The sequence below is a fragment of the Acipenser ruthenus genome, chromosome 46 (assembly GCF_902713425.1).
Source record: "Acipenser ruthenus chromosome 46, fAciRut3.2 maternal haplotype, whole genome shotgun sequence".
In the NCBI taxonomy this organism is placed as follows: Eukaryota; Metazoa; Chordata; class Actinopteri; order Acipenseriformes; family Acipenseridae; genus Acipenser; species Acipenser ruthenus.
The window spans coordinates 2,204,389-2,227,213 of NC_081234.1; the positions used below are offsets into that span (position 1 = coordinate 2,204,389).

The window sequence follows — 22,825 nt, forward strand, 5'->3', positions numbered from 1 at the left end:
CCTGTATGCATGTTGTTATAGTGCCAATTTGTAGTGTTATCCAGACCTTAGGGTAGGTGCAAATATCCCCATGTATACATTTAATGTTATCCCATCCCAACAATCGGTTATGCCCCGGTGAGATCAACCCTTCTTGTATTAGACACTGACCACACCCTGAATCCAAGAGAGCCCGAGTTTATGTCCCTTCCACTGTCACAGGAAGAACAAAACTCATTTGCTGGAGTGACCGAGATAACTGAATATGCTTACCTGACCCAGCAAGGTCACACTCCATGGCAGGGCAGTCGCGAGCCAGGTGACCCAGGTCGTGGCACGTCCAACACCTCGGTTGGCTGCTTTCTCTCCCTGAAGCCTCTGCCGGAGGTTGAAAGACAGGAGCAATCAAAGGGCTCCGTCTAAATGGCCCGTCTAAGTCCCTTCACCAGGGGAAATGTGGGCCGCTGGTGCTGAGGCAGCAGACTTGTAGGGTGCAGTGCTAGGAGCGGGCTCAGCTGCCTGGTATCTCTCTGCCATGGTGACTGCCTCATTCAGGGTTCCGGGTACCTGTCTTCGTACCCACAGTCCCAGGACCAGTCCCAAAGCCTCCAGGAACTGCTCCAGCACAACCAATTCCACGACCTGATCCTTGGAGTTGGTGCCGGGATCCAGCCATCCCACGGCATAATCGCGGAGACGGTGGGCTAGTGTACGGGGATGTTTGGGCAGCAGCTTGCGCCTCCCCGGTTAACTGCGGAAGAAGGTAGCTCGCCCACCGGACCTGGGGCCACTGATTGGCCTCCTCCAAAGCTTCAAACAGGCGAAGGTATGCCTCCGGGCGATCCTCCGCCGTCATTTTAGTAGGCTGCTGCCATCTGGAAGCAGCCTCAGTCCCTCCCTGCACCGCCGCTGACAGTGTCTGGTGCAGAAGGGCCATCATCTCTGCAAACTGCATTGCATCCATTCTGATGATTTTTTATTTATTTTTCAAATGGGCATTGCTGTGTCTTGGCAATGCCAGTTATCCCACTGCTGACAACAACGTGTGGTAGGGTGTGGGAAGACACGAGACAGACACAAAGTTCAAATATGAAACGCTGGCACAGGCGCCCAGATTTATTAGGGTGAGCTTGGTTGGCAGGTGTTTTGTTATAGTTCGGGGCACTCTACCAACAATGGTATTGTGCCCCATCTTCATACAACACACACAGGAGGTTGTGTGGTCCAGTGGTTAAAGAAAAGGGCTTGTAACCAGGAGGTCCCCGGTTCAAATCCCACCTCAGCCACTGACTCATTGTGTGACCCTGAGCAAGTCACTTAACATCCTTGTGCTCCGTCTTTCGGGTGAGACGTAGTTGTAAGTGACTCTGCAGCTGATGCATAGTTCACACACCCTAGTCTCTGTAAGTCACCTTGGATAAAGGCGTCTGCTAAATAAACAAATAATAATAATAACACAGATGTGTAATAAGTAACAATAAGTGAAAAGGTGAAAGGAAAAAGGAAAACAAAATACTTTAAGGAAAAACTACAAAATAAAGTGTGCAGGTTTTTGCCGCGGCTCGTTGCTCCCTCTAGTGGTGGGAGCCCCAAGGAACAGGCACTGTTCTGTAACCTCTCATACACTGTGGGACGGCTCAGTCCCGCTAAACTTGCTAACTAAAAGTAGTAGAACCGGGTCTGTAAGCTTCGCGCTGAACTGCCACTCTGTCTCTCCGAGTCGCTGCTCCAGAGACCCTGCTTTTCAAGATTCTGCCGTAAAGTCACGCTCCACTATGTTTCCTGTATGAGCCAGAGAGGATACAAAACAGCGCCTTTTTATTAATTAATTCACCCCGTATAGCCCCACCCCCCAGCCAATGACAGAATGTCAGCCAATTTCCTCACAGCTGAGTCCTGTCAACAAAACATTGCCTGACAGCGTGGGAATACACAGAGAATACGAACCCCCTACAGGCTCCCACATGCACCTGACGGCCAGTCCAGATCCCTCCCCTCTCACAGGTACACACTATTTTATTCTAACTATTCCTTTACCAAAAACATTTCTGACACCAGCACAGCAGCACTGTTCCAAAGGAGTCAAACAAAAATATGAGGCACATTAAACCATGGGTGAATGTCAATCAAATTCACTGTCATGGAAATATGGAAGGTAGTGAAGGAAATGTTTATGGTCATTACACAAAAACGTGACACTTGCAGGCAATCTGTGAGCTTGTGTAACTTCCTGTTGCAGACAAGATTGTAGAGAGCACATGGACCCTCCAGTTCTGTTTCAGGACGGAGATGCGATTGGGTTTTATCTCCGGGTGTAGATGGAAGTGTGCTGGAAGCAGTGGCATGCTCAGCAGCTGCTGGGAGTGGAGGAAGATTATGTCCCTACAACTACAACAAACTGCACTGCCAACAAGGACACTGGAAGGACACTGGAATGCATTGCCGATGGAACTTGGATCAGAGGCTTCCCATCGTCAATTTAAACATTTGTTGTTCCACTATCTTATGTGATTGTAATTTGCTATTGAACACTGTTGTAAACAAGCTAATGATACTCATGTGGCCTTGTGACTGAGCTGTTGTTGAGTCGCGTGTGGGTGGTGACGTCACGGACCAGAAACAGAAACCAAAACAGGTAAGGAATGGCGGTGGTGAAACTGCAGCACTACAGCGCTCAGCTATTTTATTAAATAATAAAACAAACAAAAGATTTAAACAAACAACAAAACAAAAAGGCAATTAAATAGTACCCATAGTAATGAAACAGAACAGGACTAAGGGACAATACAGCTTGAAGATGGTCATATTTGTTTTGATAAATTCACAACCTATTAAATATGTTATTATAAACCACGGTCACTAACATTTCCTGACAATACATACAAAATATTATCCACACGCGTGGTATAAAAACAACTGTCTAGTTTAAAACAGCTCCTTAAAACAATTTAAAAACATTATCTACCAATAACTGTAAACACTTATGCAGGTGAGACATTTGAAATGAATCAATAGCTACCTTGAGCAGGCTGACCCCTGGGTGGGAGTCGGAGGTGCTATAGGCCTCATTGTCATCAAAGTGGATGTCCCCATGCTGCAGGCTGTGCGCCAGCTCCTGCCAAGCTCCGTCGAACACCTGCGGACAGCCCAAGTGACGGCCTGCAGAAACACATTACACTGCACATAGACACGGGGCCAGGCTCTCAAAGCCATTCACAGTACTCCAAATCATTAAAGGAAAAAAACGATAAAACAGCAACGTAAGACTACATATATATTCCCGAGTGCAATATCTGAGTTGTTTACTTCTGGTTTGGTCAAATTCAAGCCTAGAATAGTTCCCTAAATATTGTTCAAATTGTTTGCAAAGAGCAGTTCACAGAATGAATCCTTGGATGGGAGACCTTCAATGAACCAGATGCTGCTGTGTTTATGAAATAGTGTTATGTATTATGAGCAATGCACATGTTAAACCAAGGTGTACTATTTGGAAATGAAGGCTGAAATAACATAAAAATACACATTTGGTTGATTTTATTATTTGATGGAGTGTACAGATTTTTGGGCAGAAGTAAAAAACGTAGGTGTTATATTTGAAACCGACCTCTCTTTTGAAGCACGTAAATTTTTTTTACAAAAATGTCCTTTTTTCATTTAAGAAATATTGCAGGACTGAGAGGCATTCTCTCCAGGCAGGATGCAGAGAGATTAATGCATGCTTTTATATCTTCTAGGATTGATTATTGCAATGGTCTTTTCATTGGTCTTTTCAGCCTACAGATGCCTTGACCAGACTGCACCCAGCTACCTCCAGACCCTCATCTCTCCCTACACCCCCACTCGACCTCTCCGCTCCGCCTGCACTAGAAGACTGGCTCTACCTCCGCTACGCTCCCCTGCCTCCCGAGCCCGCTCCTTCTCCACCCTTGCTCCGCAGTGGTGGAACGACCTTCCTACAGATGTCAGGACTGCCCAGTCCCTGACCACATTCCGGCGCCTCCTTAAGACTCACCTCTTCAAACAGCACCTGTAGAACTCCTCTGTTGTATCCTGGGACACTATCACCCTTCATTTAAATATGCTTTATTTTGCTCTTATCTGCCCCCTATTTTACTGCATTTAATCCTGTACTTCAGAATATTGTAATCTGCCAAGTGTTTAACCTGTAGTATTTTGTACTTAATCATATCCTGATGTAACTATCACTATTTAATCATATCCTGATGTAACTTTCACTATTATCTGCTGTATTATTGAATTGTGGTTTGTCACACTTGAAAAAATTATTGTATTTCTTGCCCTTATTGTATGACTTGTATTGTAACACTTGAATGTATTTGTATTTGCTTGCGATTGTAAGTCGCCCTGGATAAGGGCGTCTGCTAAGAAATAGTTAATAATAATAATAATAATAATAATAATAATAATAATTGGAACTAGCCACAACATTATTTCCCGCCTCCAACTTGTACAAAATGCTGCTGCTAGAATTTTAACTTGTGCCAAGAGGCGAGAGCATATCCCCCTTGTACTGGCATCCTTGCATTGGCTCCATGTTAGTTTTCGAATAGATTTTAAGGTGTTGCTGTTAACTTATAAGTAGGCTTGCTAGTATTCGATTTTGATTTTTTTGCCAAATCGACAATTAATATCGACATTCAAGTAGAGAATGGGTGAAATTGACCTTTATGCTTAAAAAAAAAACAAAAAACTTTTTATGCCATTGATAAAAATAGTCTCATTTAGCGAAACACGTTTATCATATTCAACATGCAACAAAACCATGGTTACCAACATTCTAATTGAAATGTTATAGCGGAGCTATACCTTGTAAAGATAAAGATCCTACACAAATTTAAAAATGTTCTCAAATAAATCATAGAAAACGCAGCATACACAGACTTTTATAGCATAAATGTACGCGTATAAATATGCACAGACAAAACATTAGATAGTTGAACAGAACTAACTTGTACTTATCTGGAGTCTGAATCACTGGATGCTGGGTTATTGTCTGTACCCATTATTCAGGTGGTAGATCTTTTAGTTATATGGCACCTAAATTATGGAACAACTTGCCTATCACAATTAGAGAAGCCCCTTCAGTCAATGCCTTTAAATCTAGATTAAAAACCCATTTTTTATAGCCTGGCATTCTCCTCTAGATGAGCTGATATTCTCTGTCTCCATATTGATCCCACTGTTTCTCTTTTTAATATCCTAATTTGTTACCCCCTTTTTTTGTAATATGTATTGTTTTTATCCTTGTAAAGAGCTTTGTGGCGACCTGTCATGAAAGGCGCTATATACAAATAAAATTGATTGATTGATTGAATTATAGTAACACTAATGTCCTAATGGACCATGAAAAAAGAAAGCTCCACACCTGTTCCAAATCCCAGCTTGATGTCAATCTCTGACATGGATGCAGTGAGATCCTCCTGGAAGTCAATGGGCACCACTTCACTCCAGCGACGGAACGCCTGCCTGAGTGCCAGACGCTGCTCCATCAGGGTCAGGTGAGCGCTGTACCCTTCAGGCATGAGACGCCACTTCAGAAGACGCTTGGCAAATGCCATCCCTGACGCCAGTTCCAGTGTGGCATCGATCCTCCGTGCCCGTTTGGACCTGAAGGTCAGGAGAGTCAAAGACCTCTTCCTCAACTTGTGGATCAGGGAGCTCTTAGAATCATTCTGATTGGGAACATCAGCCTCAGTTGGGTTGGAATTGGGTGATAAAGTTTGGGTGTCAATTTGGTTTCTGAATGTTTGTTTCTCTCCTGACAATGTGTTGTTATTTCTCTGCACTAATGAGTTGGTTTTATGGGATAAAGGTTTAACAGCACCAGCTAATACCATTTTGGGATTAAAAAAAGCAGCTGGATCTCTAGGGGTGAGTGTTTGGGGTTTAGTGTCCTGCTGTCCAGACACTGAGCTGCGAAGGTCCTCCTTGTACTCTGTTTCAGGCATGGGCAGAAGCAAGCAACCTTGAGGAGGCAGTCCTTCTTCAAAGAGGCCCATATCAGACTTGGCAGCAGGGTTTCTATGAAAGGGTTGTTTCTCCCAGTTCCCAGCCTCTGCCCTTCCATTTTTGTTGAGATGTCTCTGAAAATGAGAAGAAACAAGGCTCATGTTTTATTTAAAGGAGCATTTACTTTCCCCAGCTGGAGATGACACCACCTGCATAGGGGATTTAGTGAGGTGGTCGTACAAATCCAATTGACATGGAACTTGGTATTAACATTATTTAGCAAAAGTTATTGAGCGTATCAGATTGTGGAGATACATGCATGTCTGGACATCCATCCCTCTTTATGTCACTTACATTTTTGCATATGTCTGGAGAACTGCTTATCAAACTGTAATCAGACATGTCATTGCTAATTCTTATTCTGTACTATTCTGTAAATAGTGTGATACATGTCCTGGTCATCAACTTCTCCATCATACTGAGAGCTCTAATGTTTAATTCACAGCCATGGCGGGAGATGTATGATACATTACTGACATACTTGTTTTTATTGTTAAATCACTTTGTATATATAGACTTGCCATGAACAGAAATTGAAAAGCAATTGTTCATATGTTGGTACAGTATGTTAGTTGTTAATATTTAAATACCACAGTGTGACTGAAACAGAATGGTATGAATAGAATTTTGCCAATGAAGTAATTTCTCTTTTTGATTGAGAATCAACATTTTGCAAAGTGTATTCATTTAACAAACGCTCTGATTCACCTGTGCTAAATTACTTTACAATTATCCATTCATTTACTGTATTTATAGTATCCAACTATGGCCTGGATTCATTCATATTTATATCACTGCTTAGCCATGTAACTATTGTGCCAGGGCAGATCCCTACCTGTAAATAATGTGGTGTTTATGTGTGTTTTGGTGGTGGTTGGCAGGGATGGGGTTAATCCCTAGCCCTGCCAAATACATGGGAGAATGTGGCTGTTCCCAGTTATCTTATTTGGGAACAGCCACATTCTAAAAAGAGAGCTTTAAGCTCCATTAAGGAAAGGGGTGCCAGGGAGCTGGTACTGTGTTGTCAGCCAGGGAGTGCTGTGTGTCAAGAAAAGACAGTATTGTGTGTTTATACCTGAAGTAAATGTGTGTGACTGGTAAACAGCTTAGCTGTCTGGTGGTGTTCAAAGTAAGAGTGCTTTTGTTGGGTAAACGGCTTAGCCATCCCAACCCTTTACTTAAGAAAAGCTGTGTTTAGTGTAGGTCTCCAAGTGGAGATAGGCTTTTGTTTATGCTTTGTTTTATTTTAATTTCTATATATAATGCAAGTGCTTGAAAAGTACAGTTCTGTGTCTGGGTCTGCTTCAAAAGGGTGCAAACAAACCTTAAAACAAGTGAAATCTTTCACACTACAGGTTATGTAATAGTCCTATAGCACTATTGTATCTATATACTGTATCTGGTTCCAGCCTATTAAACCAATGCTGGTCTGAGTGTGTATGAGAAGCACTCACCACGGCGCTGCGAGTGCTGGTCACTGAGTGTGTATTATTATTATTATTATTATTATTATTATTATTATTATTATTATTATTATTAATAATAATAATAATAATAATAATAATAATAATAATAATAATAATAATAATAATAATAATAATATTTATTTATTTATTAGCAGACGCCCTTATCCAGGGCGACTTACAATTGTTACAAGATATCACATTATACATTATTTCACATTATACAGATATCACATTATTTTTACATACAATTACCCATTTATACAGTTGGGTTTTTATTGGAGCAATCTAGGTAAAGTACCTTGCTCAAGGGTACAACAGCAGTATCCCCCACCTGGGATTGAACCCATGACTCTCTGGTCAAGAGTCCAGAGCCCTCACCACTACTCACCACTGCGCTGCGAGTGCTGGTCTCGGAAAGTGTCAGATGCTGGCTCCTCATCTCACAGCACCCCCTGCAGGCAAGGAAGCAGAGAACCACCACAGGCACCAGCAGCGTAGGAACTGGCAGGTCCATATTCCCATTCAAGTGGCCTCTTGCCTCGGCAATGAAGGATCTTGACAATGGAACTGTACCCAGAGCTGAGATACAGTATTCAAACACTCACACGCACCTGCGATGAGCTCCATTTGGTGGTAGGCTGTCCTTTATTGCCATCCCATCTCGCACTACTGCCCTGCACACCTGTCCCTGTCATTGCCACTGGATCCATTCCCCGGGGCTGGCTTCATTACGGAAGGCACAAGAAAATGATACCGAGCTAATTACCATGCAATCTAATCATGTAGTTTTATTAAAACTCATGCTGATTGTTTGACAGGGGGAGATGCACTTAAGTGATCGTATCCAGTCAGCTAGCTTCCAGATCTCCATTCCAAGGCTGCATTGCCTTCCACATGACCCTGCTAATCAAAGGTATGCTGTGAAGCTAGTGAATTCATTAAAGAAGATGGCAATACAGACTACTGAGCAACTTCAGGGCACTGCATAGGTACTATGTATGGTTCACCATATCAATACCTACTAATGTATCGGGGACCTCTGAGCAATATTGGATTTAAATCCAGTGTGTTGTTGGTGTTGATATACTGGTTTGCATATGGTCCTGGTAGAGCTTTATTTGGGGTAATGCAATGGTAATATCATTTTAATGGTATCTCACTGAAGGACGATGAAGGCTAATTTCCAATGTGATGCTATGGCCATGCTGGTGTTGGAGAGTCAGATAGTCATGTATAGTAAAGCCTGTCTAATCCTGTCTAATGGGCAGCAGTGTGGAGTAGTGGTTAGGGCTCTGGACTCTTGACCGGAGGGTCGTGGGTTCAGTCCCAGGTGGGGGACACTGCTGCTGTACCCTTGAGCAAGGTACTTGTATGTTAAAATAATGTGATATCTTGTAACATTTGTAAGTCGCCCTGGATAAGGGCGTCTGCTAAGAAATAAATAATAATAATAATAATCCAGCCTCTCTACCAACTGGCATTCTGTACAATTCAGCAGTATTTTTGGGTCTCGACCAAATCCCTTTTAAAATTGTGGCATGATTTATAAGTCTTGTCTGCCTATAATCAATGTAAATCTGACTGTGCAGTCCAGCACCAAATGATGCAATGTTTCTTTTCTAAGTTTATAATTAGGGCTTCTGATTTTCGGTTTTAACCGATAAAACCCGGTAGCCAATAAACACGGAACACACCGGAAAAACCGTGGAAATGGTTAATACATTCACGTTGACTTTACCCTTTTCACATTTAAAAAAACAGAACCTACTACACAAATAATAACAAATACATTTCCCAGTGCTGCTGGGCAATGTCCCGCCTTCCTGACTTGCATCTATCTTTGATTAGTTGTGAATACTTTAAACCTGCCCCAACTACTGAGTGACAGCACATTTCTACATTTCTATTGGAGACTCTGCTTGTGAGATTAAAAACGAGATTACAATCAGGATGGAGACTTGTTAGAGGGATTTAAAGCTGTATTACAGTTAAGACACGGAGGATTTAAAACAGCATTATGGCAAAATGTACAAAAATGCATATACACAAAAATCCCAGAAGAATGTGCCCATGACCGTAGGGATTTCATTGTGGAAGACAGCATGTGGGTTGACACGCTTCGACCTGGGTCGAGCGAGACAAAATGCATGACGGCCGTTCATAAGCCAACGAAATAACAAACAGCCACGTCTGCATGAATGTTACACTTCCTCAAGGAACATTTCTGTTTATTCTGTTTAGACATATTTTTTGTTGATTGAGACACACCATGAGCCAGATTGCAGCAGGGATGTAGAAACATTTGCTGTAATCAACGGTTCAATCCAGGGAAGCTTGGATGGAAGCGTCCGTAACAAGCTGCTTCCAGGGCATTGACACGAGCATAGTTACTTGTGTCTGTCACCCAGGTCAACCCTGCTTCATCAAAAGCAGTGTGAAATCGACCCGCATGACACAGACCTGACCCGGGTAGGTTCCAATCCGGGTAGAGCATGCTTGTGTGAAAAGGGCTTAAGATGGAGTTGACCACCAGACACAATATGAATCGATCAATAAATAAATAAATATGTATTACTTGTCACGACGCATGTGCATCATGATATGAAATGAACAGAATAAGTAAGAGAAAAGCAATATGCAAGTGTATGTTAATAAACTATAATAATAAAGTAACAGACAAACTAATGTTAATAAACTAACTTAACACAGCACCCCTACACATGTTAAAAAATGCAGCAGCAGCTCTATATTAATTATGAATACATGTACAGGAGCAATATTCAAGACATGGACAAAATTATTTAACAGAATGGTGAAGCAACTCACCAGAATGGGAAACACCAAATTGCTCTGTGACTTTTTCCAACTTTTTGTAGCAAGAGAAACAGCGGCCATTTGTTTCCATGCCATTTTGTAGCGATGAGGTGCACTCGTGGAAATCAGAATACAAAACGAGGCAATGGTAAATGATGGCAGTTCTGGAAAGTTTGAATAAACCAAACAGTGTGCCTCAAGACACTCTCGTGATGACAAGTCACTTTTGAAAAGATTGAATAAACCATTTGAATGTAAGTTATGATGATAACTACCCATCACCCTCTGCAAACCCTACTAATCTACCCTCCTTCTCCTTCTTCTCACCCCTCTTGGACTCTGATCTTTGCACCCTACTCCAGGGCCACAAACCTACCATATGTGTGCTCTGTAACCCCTCCCCACTCACCTTTTCCAGGCTGCTGCTCACCCTCTGCCTCTCACTCTCTTTCTACAGGTGTCCCCTAAGGCTCAGTCCTGGGACCCCTCCTGTTTTCTCTCTACACCGTTCCCTGGGTCCCCTCATCTCCTCCAATGGCTTCTCGTATCATTTCTATGCTGATGATGCCAAGCTCTTTCTCTCTTTTCCCCGCTCTGACTTGCACATCTCCTCCCATATCGCTACCTGTCTCTCGGCCATCTCCTCCTGGATGCACTCACATCATCTTAAACTCAGCCTCTCCATATCAGACCTCCTTTTCTTCCTCTCCATCACTGATCTCTTTATCTCTATTATTCTTGAATCCACCACCCTCTCTCCCTCCTCATCCACCCAGAACCTCAGTGTCACCCTCGACCCCTCCCTCTCCTATTCTTAGCACATCTCTACTCTGGTACGCTCCTGTCACTTCTTCCTGAGCAACATACGCAGAATTTGCCCCTTCCTCACCAACTATTCCACACAGCTCCTAGTTCAGGCCCTGGTACTATCCCGACTTGACTTCCGCAACTCCCTCCTGCCCGGCCTCCCTGCTTCCGCTATCCGTCCTCTCCAGCTCGTCCAAAACTCTTTTGCTCACCTTGTCTTTTCCCTTCCTCGTTTCTCCCATGCTACTTTGCTGCTCTGCTCCCTCCACTGGCTCCATATTGCCACTCGCATCCAATTGTACTAGCCTATCGCTGTCTCAACCTTTCTGCTCCCTCCTACCTCCAGACTATTATTTCTCCTCACTGTTCTATTGCTGTCTTGACTTTTTTGCTCCCTCCTACCTCCAGACTATTATTTCTCCTCACTGTTCTATTGCTGTCTTGACTTTTCTGCTCCCTCCTACCTCCAGACTATTATTTCTCCTCACTCCCCCTCTCTCCCCTCCGCTCCACCAGAAGCAGATTAGCTGTACCCCCCCTCCGCTCCCCCGCTTCCAGAGCCCGCTTCTCCTTCATCCTTGCCCCTGAGTGGTGGAACGACCTACCCATGGATATCAGGACTGCTCAGCATCTAACCACCTTCCAGCACCTCCTCAAGAAAACACCTGTTCAGATAGCATCTGTAAACCTCACAACCCTCAACTATATGGCACTCAATTGTATCAGTACTTGCATCATCTTGTACTTGCACTTAACTGCTCCACACTTTGCTGTATTCTACTACTACTAAATTATAACTGTATTCTTTGTATCTTGTACTTGATTTTACTCTTAAAGGTAACAGTATTCACATGTCTTTGTAATTGCAATTATTTGAAATCGTTCTTGTCCATTTATTGTACTTACTGCTTGCTCAAAATGGAATGTACTCTTACAGCAAATATCTTTACTATAAGTTTAACTGCTCTTAGTCAATAATAGAGGTATGCTATAGACCGCCTATAACAGGGCAAGGAGCCCTGTACATGTATTTGTTTATTTATTTTTAGAACAGGGTCTCCCCCTCCGCTCCTGTGCAGGTTATTGTTTTGTATTTGTTTGTTATGATTTATGTATGTATGTATTTATATATGACGGCGAAGCGCCGCATGTTTTGTTATTGTTTTGATTTTATTGAAAATGTGTTCTGGCAGAGGTGAGACTGGGTACTCATCCTCTGCAGATTGTGGCCGAGGGGTAATGAGATAATTGATAGTTAACCCCTCGGCCACACTAAATAAAAGCCTGCAGCCTGCAGTGGTGGGTGTACAGAGGAGCGAGAGCGAGAAAAGATTAAAAAAATACAGGATCAGTGAAGGCAATTGCCCAGCCTGAACTGTATTGTTTGTATTTTGGGTTTGTGATTATTTTGTTTAAGTGTTTTATTTTTGCTCTGTGAGCAAGTCTTTTTTCTGTTTAAATATTTATTTCAACTTTTGTTATTTAAAAATAAATGGCGCTCGCTGCGTCTTTTGCACTGCAGTACCTGGTGTCAGTGTTGTCTTCCTGCTCTGGCCTGACATCACCACTACGTCCATCCTGTCACACGGCCAAATTCAGATACAGAGCAAAACAATCTGTTATACAATGACATTAGGAATGCGTGTAGCAATGGAGAAGCCATACTAATGGGGGACTTCAACCCGGTGAGGAGCACCACAGCCAAAATTGAAATGGTAGAAATGGCTGCTTCCTAACGCAGTTTGTCAAGGCACCATCTAGAGGGAGCATGCCTTGATTTAGTCTTTTCAAATAACGAAGACAGAATAAGTAAAACAGAGGTCAGAGAACCATTGGCAAACTCAGATCACAACATGGTCTCATTTGAAGTGCTTTTTAAAACCACAAAAGTAACAACTAAAGCTAAGGTTTACAATTTTAAAAAGGCAAACTATGAAGGAGTGGAACAGACATAAGAACATAACATAAGAACATTACAAACGAGAGGAAGCCAATCGGCCCATCTTGCTTGTTTGGTTGTTAGTAGCTTATTGATCCCAGAATCTCATCAAGCAGCTTCTTGAAGGATCCCAGGGTGTCAGCTCCAACAACATTACTGGGGAGATGGTTCCAAACCATCACAATTCTCTGTGTAAAAAAAGTGCCTCCTATTTTCTGTTCTGAATGTCCCTTTATCTAATCTCCACTTGAGACCCCTGGTCCTTGTTTCTTTTTTCAGGTTGAAAAAGTCCCTTGGGTCGATATTGACAATACCTTTTAGAATGTTGAATGCTTGAATTGCTGCGTAGTCTTCTTTGTTCAAGACTGAATAGATTCAATTCTTTTAGCCTGTCTGCATATGACGTGTAATTCTGGTCATTCTTTTCTAGCGCAGCAATATCCTTTTTGTAGCGAGGTGACCAGAACTGAAGACAATATTCTAGATGAAGTCTTACTAATGCATTGTAAAGTTTTAACATTACTTCCCCTGATTTAAATTCAACACATTTCACAATATATCCGAGCATTGTGTTGGCTTATTTTATCGCTTCCCCACATTGTCTAGATGAAGACATTTCTGAGTCAACATAAACTCCTAGATCTTTTTCATAGATTTCTTCTTCGATTTCAATATCATCCATATGGTATTTATAATGCACTTTTGTATTGCCTGCATGCAATACTTTACACTTTTCTCTATTAAATGTAATTTGCCATGACATTAAATGTAATTTGACAAACAGAAGTAGATTGGAGTAAAATAGAGAAAAAATCCACAGAGAAAGGATGGCTATTTTAAAAAAAATATAGTACTAGAGGCGCAAAAGAATTACATCCCATAAGTAGACAAATCTAAATCTAAAAGAATAGCCAAAATGGTAAACTAGATCAAGCGCAAGTCAAAAAGCAAGTTAGAAAGGCCAAGAGAGAGATAGAAATGAACATTGCCAATGGGGCTAAAACCAATTCCAAAAAGTTTTTCTAATATTATAAAAGCAGAAAAACATTCAAGGAGGAAGTGAAATGTCTAAGAGATACAAATGGCAACATCATAGATGAAGAGAAAAACATAGCAAATATATTAAATGATTACTTTTCACAAATTTTTACAAAGGAGGATACAGACAACATGCCCCACATGTCGACCTGTTCCTATCCAGTTTTAAATAACTTTAGCATAACAGAGGCAGAAGTGTTAAAGGGACTAGGAGCTTTTAAAATAAACAAATCCCCTGGCCCGGATGAGATCCTCCCAATAGTACTCAAAGAAATGAAAGACGTTATTTACAAGCCGCTAACCAAGATCATGCAACAGTCTCTTGACACAGGGGTTGTACCGACAGACTAGAGAATTGCAAATGTAATACCGATCCACAAAAAGGTAAAACCGAACTAGGTAACTACAGACCAATAAGCCTGACTTCTATTATATGTAAACTTATGAAAACTATAATAAGATCCAAAATGGAAAATTACCTATATGGTAACAGTATCCTTGGAGACAGTCAGAATGGTTTAGGAAAGAGAGACCGTGTCTAACTAACCTGCTTGATTTTTTTGAGGATGCAACATCGACAATGGATAATTGCAAAGCATATGACATGGTTTATTTAGATTTCCAAAAAGCTTTTGACAAAGTTCTGCATAAAAGATTAATTCTCAAACTGAATACAGTAGGGATTCAAGGAAATGCATGCACATGGATTATGGAGTGAGTTATCCAGTGGTGTACCACAGGGATCAGTATTAGGTCCTCTGCTATTCCTAATCTACATTAATGACTTAGATTCTGGTATAGTAAGCAAACTTGTTAAATTTGCAGACTACAAAAATAGGAAGAGTGGCAAACACCGCTGCAGCAGCAAAGGCCATTCAAAATGATCTAGACAGCATTCAGAACTGAGCAGACACTGAGCAGGCAAATTACATTTAATATAGAAAAGTGTAAGGTCTGCACGCAGGCAATAAAAATGCCCATTATAAATACCATATGGAAGATTCTGGGGAGACCATAAAAATGGCCAACTAAATGCTCAAATATATAGTGAAAAGTGTTGAATTTAAATCAAGGGAAATAATGTTAAAACTTTACAATTATTATTATTATTATTATTTATTTCTTAGCAGACACCCTTATCCAGGGCGACTTACAATTGTTACAAGATATCACATTATTATTTTTTTTTTTTTACACATTATTTTTTACATACAATTACCCATTTATACAGTTGGGTTTTTACTGGAGCAATTTAGGTAAAGTACCTTGCTCAAGGGTATAGCAGCAGTGTCCCCCATTGGGAATTGAACCCAAAACCCTCCGGTCAGGAGTCCAGAGCCCTAACAACTACTCCACACTGCCGCCCTATAATGCATTAATAAGACCTCATCTAGAATATTGTGTTCAGTTCTGGTCACCTCACTACAAAAAGGATATTGCTGCTCTAGAAAGAGTGCAAAGAAGAGCGACCAGATTTATTCCTGCAGACAGGCTAAAAGAATTGAATCTATTCAGTCTTGAACAAAGAAGACTATGCGGCGATCTGATTCAAACATTCAAAATCCTAAAAGGTATAGACAATGTCGACCCAGGGGACTTTTTCAACCTGAAAAAAGAAACCAGGACCAGGGGTCACAAATGGAGATCAGATAATGGGGCATTCAGAACAGAAAATATGAGGCACTTTTTTACACAGAGCATCATGGGAGACTGGAACCAACTTCCCAGTAATGTTGTTGAAGCTGACACCCTGGGATCCTTCAAGATGCTGCTTGATGAAATTCTGGGATCAATAAGCTACTAACAACCAAACGAGCAAGATGGTCTGAATGGCCTCCTCTTGTTTGCAACTTTTCTTGTGTTCTTTCTTCTTATGTTCTAAATGGGATAGCCCTTATAAAAGTGTCTAGTAAAATCATAGGAAAACAAAGAACATAGTGAGAGCATGGTCAAACATAGGCAACACTATAGAGCCCAGAGAGGTATGGTAAATCATATTACATTATTCAGAGATTGCTCATTTGTGGAGTTGAGAATCGTAAATCTTAAAGGAAAAATTCATCATAGCCTTGTTAACCACATGATTCAAAGCAGACGATGGGGTCTAAACAGGCATCATTAAAATTTGAGAACCATGGTTATGAAAAATATGTAAAACACCAGAGAGGATTCCATTTAGTGATTTAAAAAGACTTTAAAAGCAAACGTTCAGATAAAGTGAGTTGCTGTACCTATTTCTTATTGTGCTCCTCACTGCACACATTCTGCCTGCCTGCAGTGAGAGGAGTTAACAATCCCTGCAGTGAGAGGAGGAGTTAACAATCCCTGCAGTGAGAGGAGGAGTTAACAATCCCTGCAGTGAGAGGAGGAGTTAACAATCCCTGCAGTGAGAGGAGTTAACAATCCCTGCAGTGAGAGGAGTTAACAATCCCTGCAGTGAGAGGAGGAGTTAACAATCCCTGCAGTGAGAGGAGGAGTTAACAATCCCTGCAGTGAGAGGAGTTAACAATCCCTGCAGTGAGAGGAGGAGTTAACAATCCCTGCAGTGAGAGGAGTTAACAATCCCTGCAGTGAGAGGAGGAGTTAACAATCCCTGCAGTGAGAGGAGTTAACAATCCCTGCAGTGAGAGGAGGAGTTAACAATCCCTGCAGTGAGAGGAGGAGTTAACAATCCCTGCAGTGAGAGGAGGAGTTAACAATCCCTGCAGTGAGAGGAGTTAACAATCCCTGCAGTGAGAGGAGTTAACAATCCCTGCAGTGAGAGGAGTTAACAATCCCTGCAGTGAGAGGAGTTAACAATCCCTGCAGTGAGAGGAGTTAACAATCCCTGCAGTGAGAGGAGTTAACAATCCCTGCAGTGAGAGGAGGAGTTAACAATCCCTGCAGTGAGAGGAGGAGTTAACAATCCCTGCAGTGAGAGGAGGAGTTAACAATCCCTGCAGTGAGAGGAGTTAACAATCCCTGCAGTGAGAGGAGGAGTTAACAATCCCTGCAGTGAGAGGAGGAGTTAACAATCCCTGCAGTGAGAGGAGGAGTTAACAATCCCTGCAGTGAGAGGAGGAGTTAACAATCCCTGCAGTGAGAGGAGTTAACAATCCCTGCAGTGAGAGGAGGAGTTAACAATCCCTGCAGTGAGAGGAGTTAACAATCCCTGCAGTGAGAGGAGGAGTTAACAATCCCTGCAGTGAGAGGAGTTAACAATCCCTGCAGTGAGAGGAGGAGTTAACAATCCCTGCAGTGAGAGGAGTTAACAATCCCTGCAGTGAGAGGAGTTAACAATCCCTGCAGTGAGAGGAGTTAACAATCCCTGCAGTGAGAGGAGGAGTTAACAATCCCTGCAGTGAGAGGAGGAGTTAACAATCCCTGCAGTGAGAGGAGGAGTTAACAATCCCTGCAGTGAGAGGAGTTAACAATCCCTGCAGTGAGAGGAGGAGTTAACAATCCCTGCAGTGAGAGGAGGAGTTAACAATCCCTGCAGTGAGAGGAGGAGTTAACAATCCCTGCAGTGAGAGGAGGAGTTAACAATCCCTGCAGTGAGAGGAGGAGTTAACAATCCCTGCAGTGAGAGGAGGAGTTAACAATCCCTGCAGTGAGAGGAGGAGTTAACAATCCCTGCAGTGAGAGGAGTTAACAATCCCTGCAGTGAGAGGAGTTAACAATCCCTGCAGTGAGAGGAGTTAACAATCCCTGCAGTGAGAGGAGGAGTTAACAATCCCTGCAGTGAGAGGAGTTAACAATCCCTGCAGTGAGAGGAGGAGTTAACAATCCCTGCAGTGAGAGGAGTTAACAATCCCTGCAGTGAGAGGAGTTAACAATCCCTGCAGTGAGAGGAGGAGTTAACAATCCCTGCAGTGAGAGGAGGAGTTAACAATCCCTGCAGTGAGAGGAGGAGTTAACAATGATGGGAGACTACATTTGGGGGCTGATTCGTGAAAGTGATTTACAGTATAATCGTAAATCTCGAAAAACTACTCACTTCTAAATCTTTTGTAGTCATTTTTGTATTACTTTAGTATAAATACATGTTAATTTGGATTCATATGTTGTTTTTTTCTGACTTTATGTGAACGAAAAGACACAAATAAGCCCGTTTTCTCATTGGAAATAGGTAAATTTCAAAATATCAATGTCCTGGTGACAAAAGCAAAGTTTGTGGGGAATAATAGCCATTTTCTATACTTTTGAGGCATAAGCAATTAGGAAATAACACTTACTACCCAGGAACCCAAAAAAAAAAAAAAAATTGTTACACGGTGCAATCCCTGCAGTGAGAGGAGGAGTTAACAATCCTGGGGAGGTGAGATAGAGACTTTCACCTTTGAGCTGGTGTGGCTGAGAGGATGTTAACTTCCTTCATAATTTATCATTTTTTTTTTCTAGCGCGCCCATTGAATAACAGGTTTTACTGCAAGCTTACACATGATCTTGTTATCTGTACACTGTGGCTAATACAGTTTATATGGAACATTATTTATCTTAACATCTTTGACACCACTAGTGGGTAGATATGTGCTATAAAATTGTCAGTCTCCCAGGAGAAAGGTCAGAGAGGGGTTGTAAATGTAAGCATTTCTTATCAGAATTATAGATACAGCAGCAAAAACACTCATGGGTAGATGTACTAAAGTGTTGCGGGTGTCGCAATAGTCGCAAACCAGTTGCAAATGAGTCAGAAGTCTCGGGTGAAATGTACTAAACACACGCAATGCTATTAGCAACTTTTTAGGGAATGCTTTGCAGCAGCTTTTCTTTGCGGTTCATCTTTAGATGAATATGTAATTATGGGCATTCCTGCATAAATATGCAAAAAGGGAATGGAGATAGTGTAATTAAGGGTGTGGAAGGATGGTGGGCAATTCACTGACACACAGGAGACAAAACTTTATTTGTAACGCTGCTCAGGTTGCACTGATTAATTTTTACCTGCAGAGGGTGCTGTTGTCCATGGCCTGAGTACTGCCAACAGTAATCAGGACCACAGGGTTACCAATACGGTACAGTCCAGTGCACATACAAGTGCTCAAGATAATAATGAAAACAAAAGGCACAAAGAAAAAGTGAAAACAAAACACTGCTAACAAAACTACAAAATAAAGGTGCTGTACTCTGCAGCTTTTCCCCGACCGTCGCTACCCGCACGGTCCAGGTCTCTGTCCTACACTTCACCGTTCCCTCAGACTACGGTCTATGCTTTTGGGCCTGCCCATGGTTTCTCTGGTACCCTTATATTTATTTTATTTTATTTTGTTTTGTTTTTCATTCTCTGGCCGTTCTCGGTCCGGCAATAGAGCTTCCGCTCGCTCGTTTTTCGTCCTATAGGGGCCGACCTGAGGGAACAACAGAGCGTTATTTTATAGGCCCAGCAATCCCCCAAGGCCTGCCTCCCAACCATTCAGAGAGAGGCAGAGACCACACACCCTCATCCCACCTCTCTGTGTCATTGGCATGATTGACAGGCAGATCTTACGGGTCAAACAGTCAGCACAGATCTCCCCTGTTACAGAGGGTTATCAAATATTATATTATAAAATGGCTTGGATAAATTAAGTGCTGTGATTGGCTGAACAAGGTCACATGTCAGTGCAGTAATAATTGCCTCACCGCACGGCTATGACCATCATAGACTTACCTGATCTATTAATATTACTATGCCTTAATAATAATAATAAAAAATGAGTGACTTTCCACAAGTTAATTTTGACCTTTTAGGAGGATTGTAATTTTTTTTTATGTTTAAATTTATTCGTTGCCAATGATTTTTACCCCATTTTTCTCCCCAATTTAGAATTGCCAATTGTGTTATTATTAATCCCAGTTCATCACTGCAACCCCCCGGTGACTCGGGAAACGGTGGCTGACACACGCGTCCTCTGAAACATGCTCCTGCCAAGCCATCTTTTTTCACACTGCGGATCCGCAGTGAAGCCTCCAGACCTATAGTGCCGGAGGACAACACAGATCTGAATGGCTCCACTGCAGACCCTCAGGCACCCTATCAGCCACAGGGGTCACTGGTGCGCGGTGAACCGTGGATTCCCCTGCCGATCTAAGCCCTCTCTATCCGGGCGGTTCTCGGCCAATTGTGCGCCACCCTCTGGGAACTCCCGGTCACGGTCGGCAATGACATAGCCTGGATTCGAACCTGCGATCTCCAGGCTATAGGGTGCATTCTGCACTCCACAAGGATTGCCATTTGAATAATTTCTGAATGAGAGTGAAGCATAACCACCACCCTCTGATTTCAGAAACAGATTTAAACAAAATTCAAATCTTTCCTGCTCTCTCTGCTGACACAGCGGTTGGGCTTTTAAACAAGGCCTGGTTCGACATACCACTCTATTTTGCTCTCCGCGGACGGGAGGGACTGCGCAACCTGACACAGAAGTCGTTTGTCATCAATACAGATGAACATGGTCTGGAATTTGTGACCCTGTTTTTTAATGCGCAAACAAAAGCCAAAGATGTCAATGAGATCAACCATGAAAGTACTCGTGGTTTCATGTTTGCCCAGTCTGGTGATTCTGTCAGCAGTTTTAAAAAATATTTACAAAAGTACCTATTGGTGTTAATTACCTCGGAAACGATGCCTCACATTTCAGAGCAAGCTGGGCTTTCAGTACGTTACACGAAACACTCAATCCGTAGCATTGCTGTCCACATATTATCTAATGCTGGTTTACAGTCCAGGAAAATTATTTTGGTTACCGGTCATCGGTGTGAAAACAGCCTGCTTGGGCTGCTGAGGTTGCGGCTGGGCAGTTTGGGGTGGCTGTCTAGGGCGTTGGCCTTGGAAACACCTCCTGGGACGCTGGTGTGTGGGCTGGCCACGTCCTGTGTTCCCTCTGCCTGCTGGGTGGGCCCTGTTGTTTGCTGCTGGTGTGTCCTGTAGGCGATGCCTTAGGTCTACCAGCGGAGCCGAGGGGACTGGCCTGTTTTAGAACGCTAGGACCTGAGGCCGGACTCTCCCAGGAGGAGCGTACCGCCTCCATGAAGTCCGGGAAGGCCGGGAACTTTTGAGTCTGTTAGGGGTGCAGACCGTGCGTACCGAGCACCGTGTGTTCCTGCACTAGCTCTGTAGCAGTGGGCACCAAGCACCGTGTGCACCGAGCACCGTACGCACCGAGTACCGTGTACTGCGTGCACCACCGTGCGTTCGTGCACTAGTGCACCGTGCGTACTGAGCACCGCGCACACCGTGCACTGACGCTGTAGCGCTGGGCACCGTGTGCTACATGCAATAAGCACCTTACGCACTGAGATACTTTAGTACCAAGGGCTATGCGTGAGCCGTGTTCCTTCTGTGCCAGGCAGAAATAAATGCAATAACTAAACAAAAAATCATGGAATTATGGTAAAACCAATGGGAACACAATCCTAAGGGAAGGTTTTATTATGATATACAGCCAAAGGTTAGATTAGGGAGGAATTGAACAGGGCAGAAGAAACTATATGAATAGATTGAGAATTGGACATTGGCATTGAGTCAGCATCTTTTTAGTATAGTGAAACATGTAGATGGATTATGTGGTGATTGTCAAAGGTTGGAAACTGAACAACATTATATTTTGAAATGTAGTAAATTCAAAAAACAAAGAGAGGTGTTAATAAATCAGTTGAATGCATTAGAGGTGGATATTAAATTAATACATAGCGTATTGAAGGAGGGGAAAGGACAACAAAAAGGGAAAGAAAAATATAATACAATATATTCAGATTACTGGAAATGGGGATGTATCGAGATGATATTATAGAAGGGTGATGGAGGGCGCTCATCATCTGCTATTGATGACATGAGCCAACTTCCTTTAGAGAAGAAGATGAAATATAGCAGCTTATTCTGTGGTACAGCATGAGTGCTTATTCTGTGGCACAGCGTTAGTACTTTTTTTGGTAATAATGTAGAATTAGAACTACTGTAAAATCTACTGTATTGGTGTTTCCCATTTCAGAGCACACTTGTACTGTGAATGCTGCCAAGAAGAACACATTTTTAAAAAGTTGATGTAATTTCTTTTGGTATATATTGCAAAATATAAATGAACAATTAAACACAGCTATTTCTACCACACACCACTGGAATGGTTGTCACAAAAACATAAAACTTTTCCCTGTACGTTTTCAGTTTTTAATCCGGCAGACTCACCAAATGTTTGCCAAGAACGGGAAGTTCAGAGCAAAGATAGAAAGGGGAAGTTGGGTTAATGTTACATTTGAATGTAAACCGGTTCCAAATATTACATTAATTTAAATAGAAAAAAGAGAAACCCAGTTTCCACATCAAACCTTTCTGCTGGCCGGGCTGGCGTGCCTCCCTCACCACTCCCCCGTGAGTCACTGTCATGGCGGAGCGGTAAACACAGGAGGGAGGCAGCCGGTGCACGGCTTTTTATAAATCAGGTTTCTTACAAAAATGTCTCGCTGGATTCCGACCAAGAAAGAAAAATATGGCGTTGGTGAGTAACAAGTTTTTCTTGTGTGGTGTAAACAAGCAAAACACTTTGATCGTGGAAATACGATCCGCTTAACCTGCTCTCTCCAACTTCGGGAAAAGTTTGAGACAAAGTTTTGTTTACTGGCTGTATGCGGCAAGTCCCGTAGGGTTTTTTTTCTGTCAATTTCTAATGTTAAAAAAAAAGATAGGGAGTTTCACTTAGTTTAGAAAGGTTGCGTCTGTCATTCGGTGTTTGTCAGTACCTGGTATCAAAATAAATGTACTTTTCAGATATATATATTTTTTTAAATAAAGGAAAAC

The 22,825-nt window shown here is 42.3% G+C and overlaps 2 protein-coding genes across 5 annotated transcripts in view; one reads left to right on the forward strand and one right to left on the reverse strand.

The window, feature by feature from the left end:
- LOC131720970 (matrix metalloproteinase-21-like) overlaps positions 1-22,423 on the reverse strand; it is a 48,073-nt gene extending 25,650 nt beyond the window's left edge. The window contains exons 1-3 of the mRNA XM_059013570.1: positions 22,357-22,423; positions 5,366-6,083; positions 2,999-3,138 (exon numbers count right to left, since the gene is read on the reverse strand). Of these exons, the coding sequence (XP_058869553.1) occupies positions 2,999-3,138; positions 5,366-5,999 (774 nt within the window). The 5' untranslated portion in view covers positions 6,000-6,083; positions 22,357-22,423. The remainder of the gene's footprint in view (positions 1-2,998; positions 3,139-5,365; positions 6,084-22,356) is intronic.
- Positions 22,343-22,825, forward strand: part of LOC117411725 (dedicator of cytokinesis protein 5-like) — a 152,507-nt gene continuing 152,024 nt past the window's right edge. For all 4 annotated transcript variants that reach the window (XR_009319807.1, XM_059013776.1, XM_059013778.1 and 1 more), the window contains exon 1: positions 22,343-22,526. Coding sequence is in view for 3 of the 4 variants with exons in the window: in XM_059013776.1 (XP_058869759.1) it covers positions 22,484-22,526 (43 nt within the window). In the remaining variant the exon portion in view is untranslated. The remainder of the gene's footprint in view (positions 22,527-22,825) is intronic.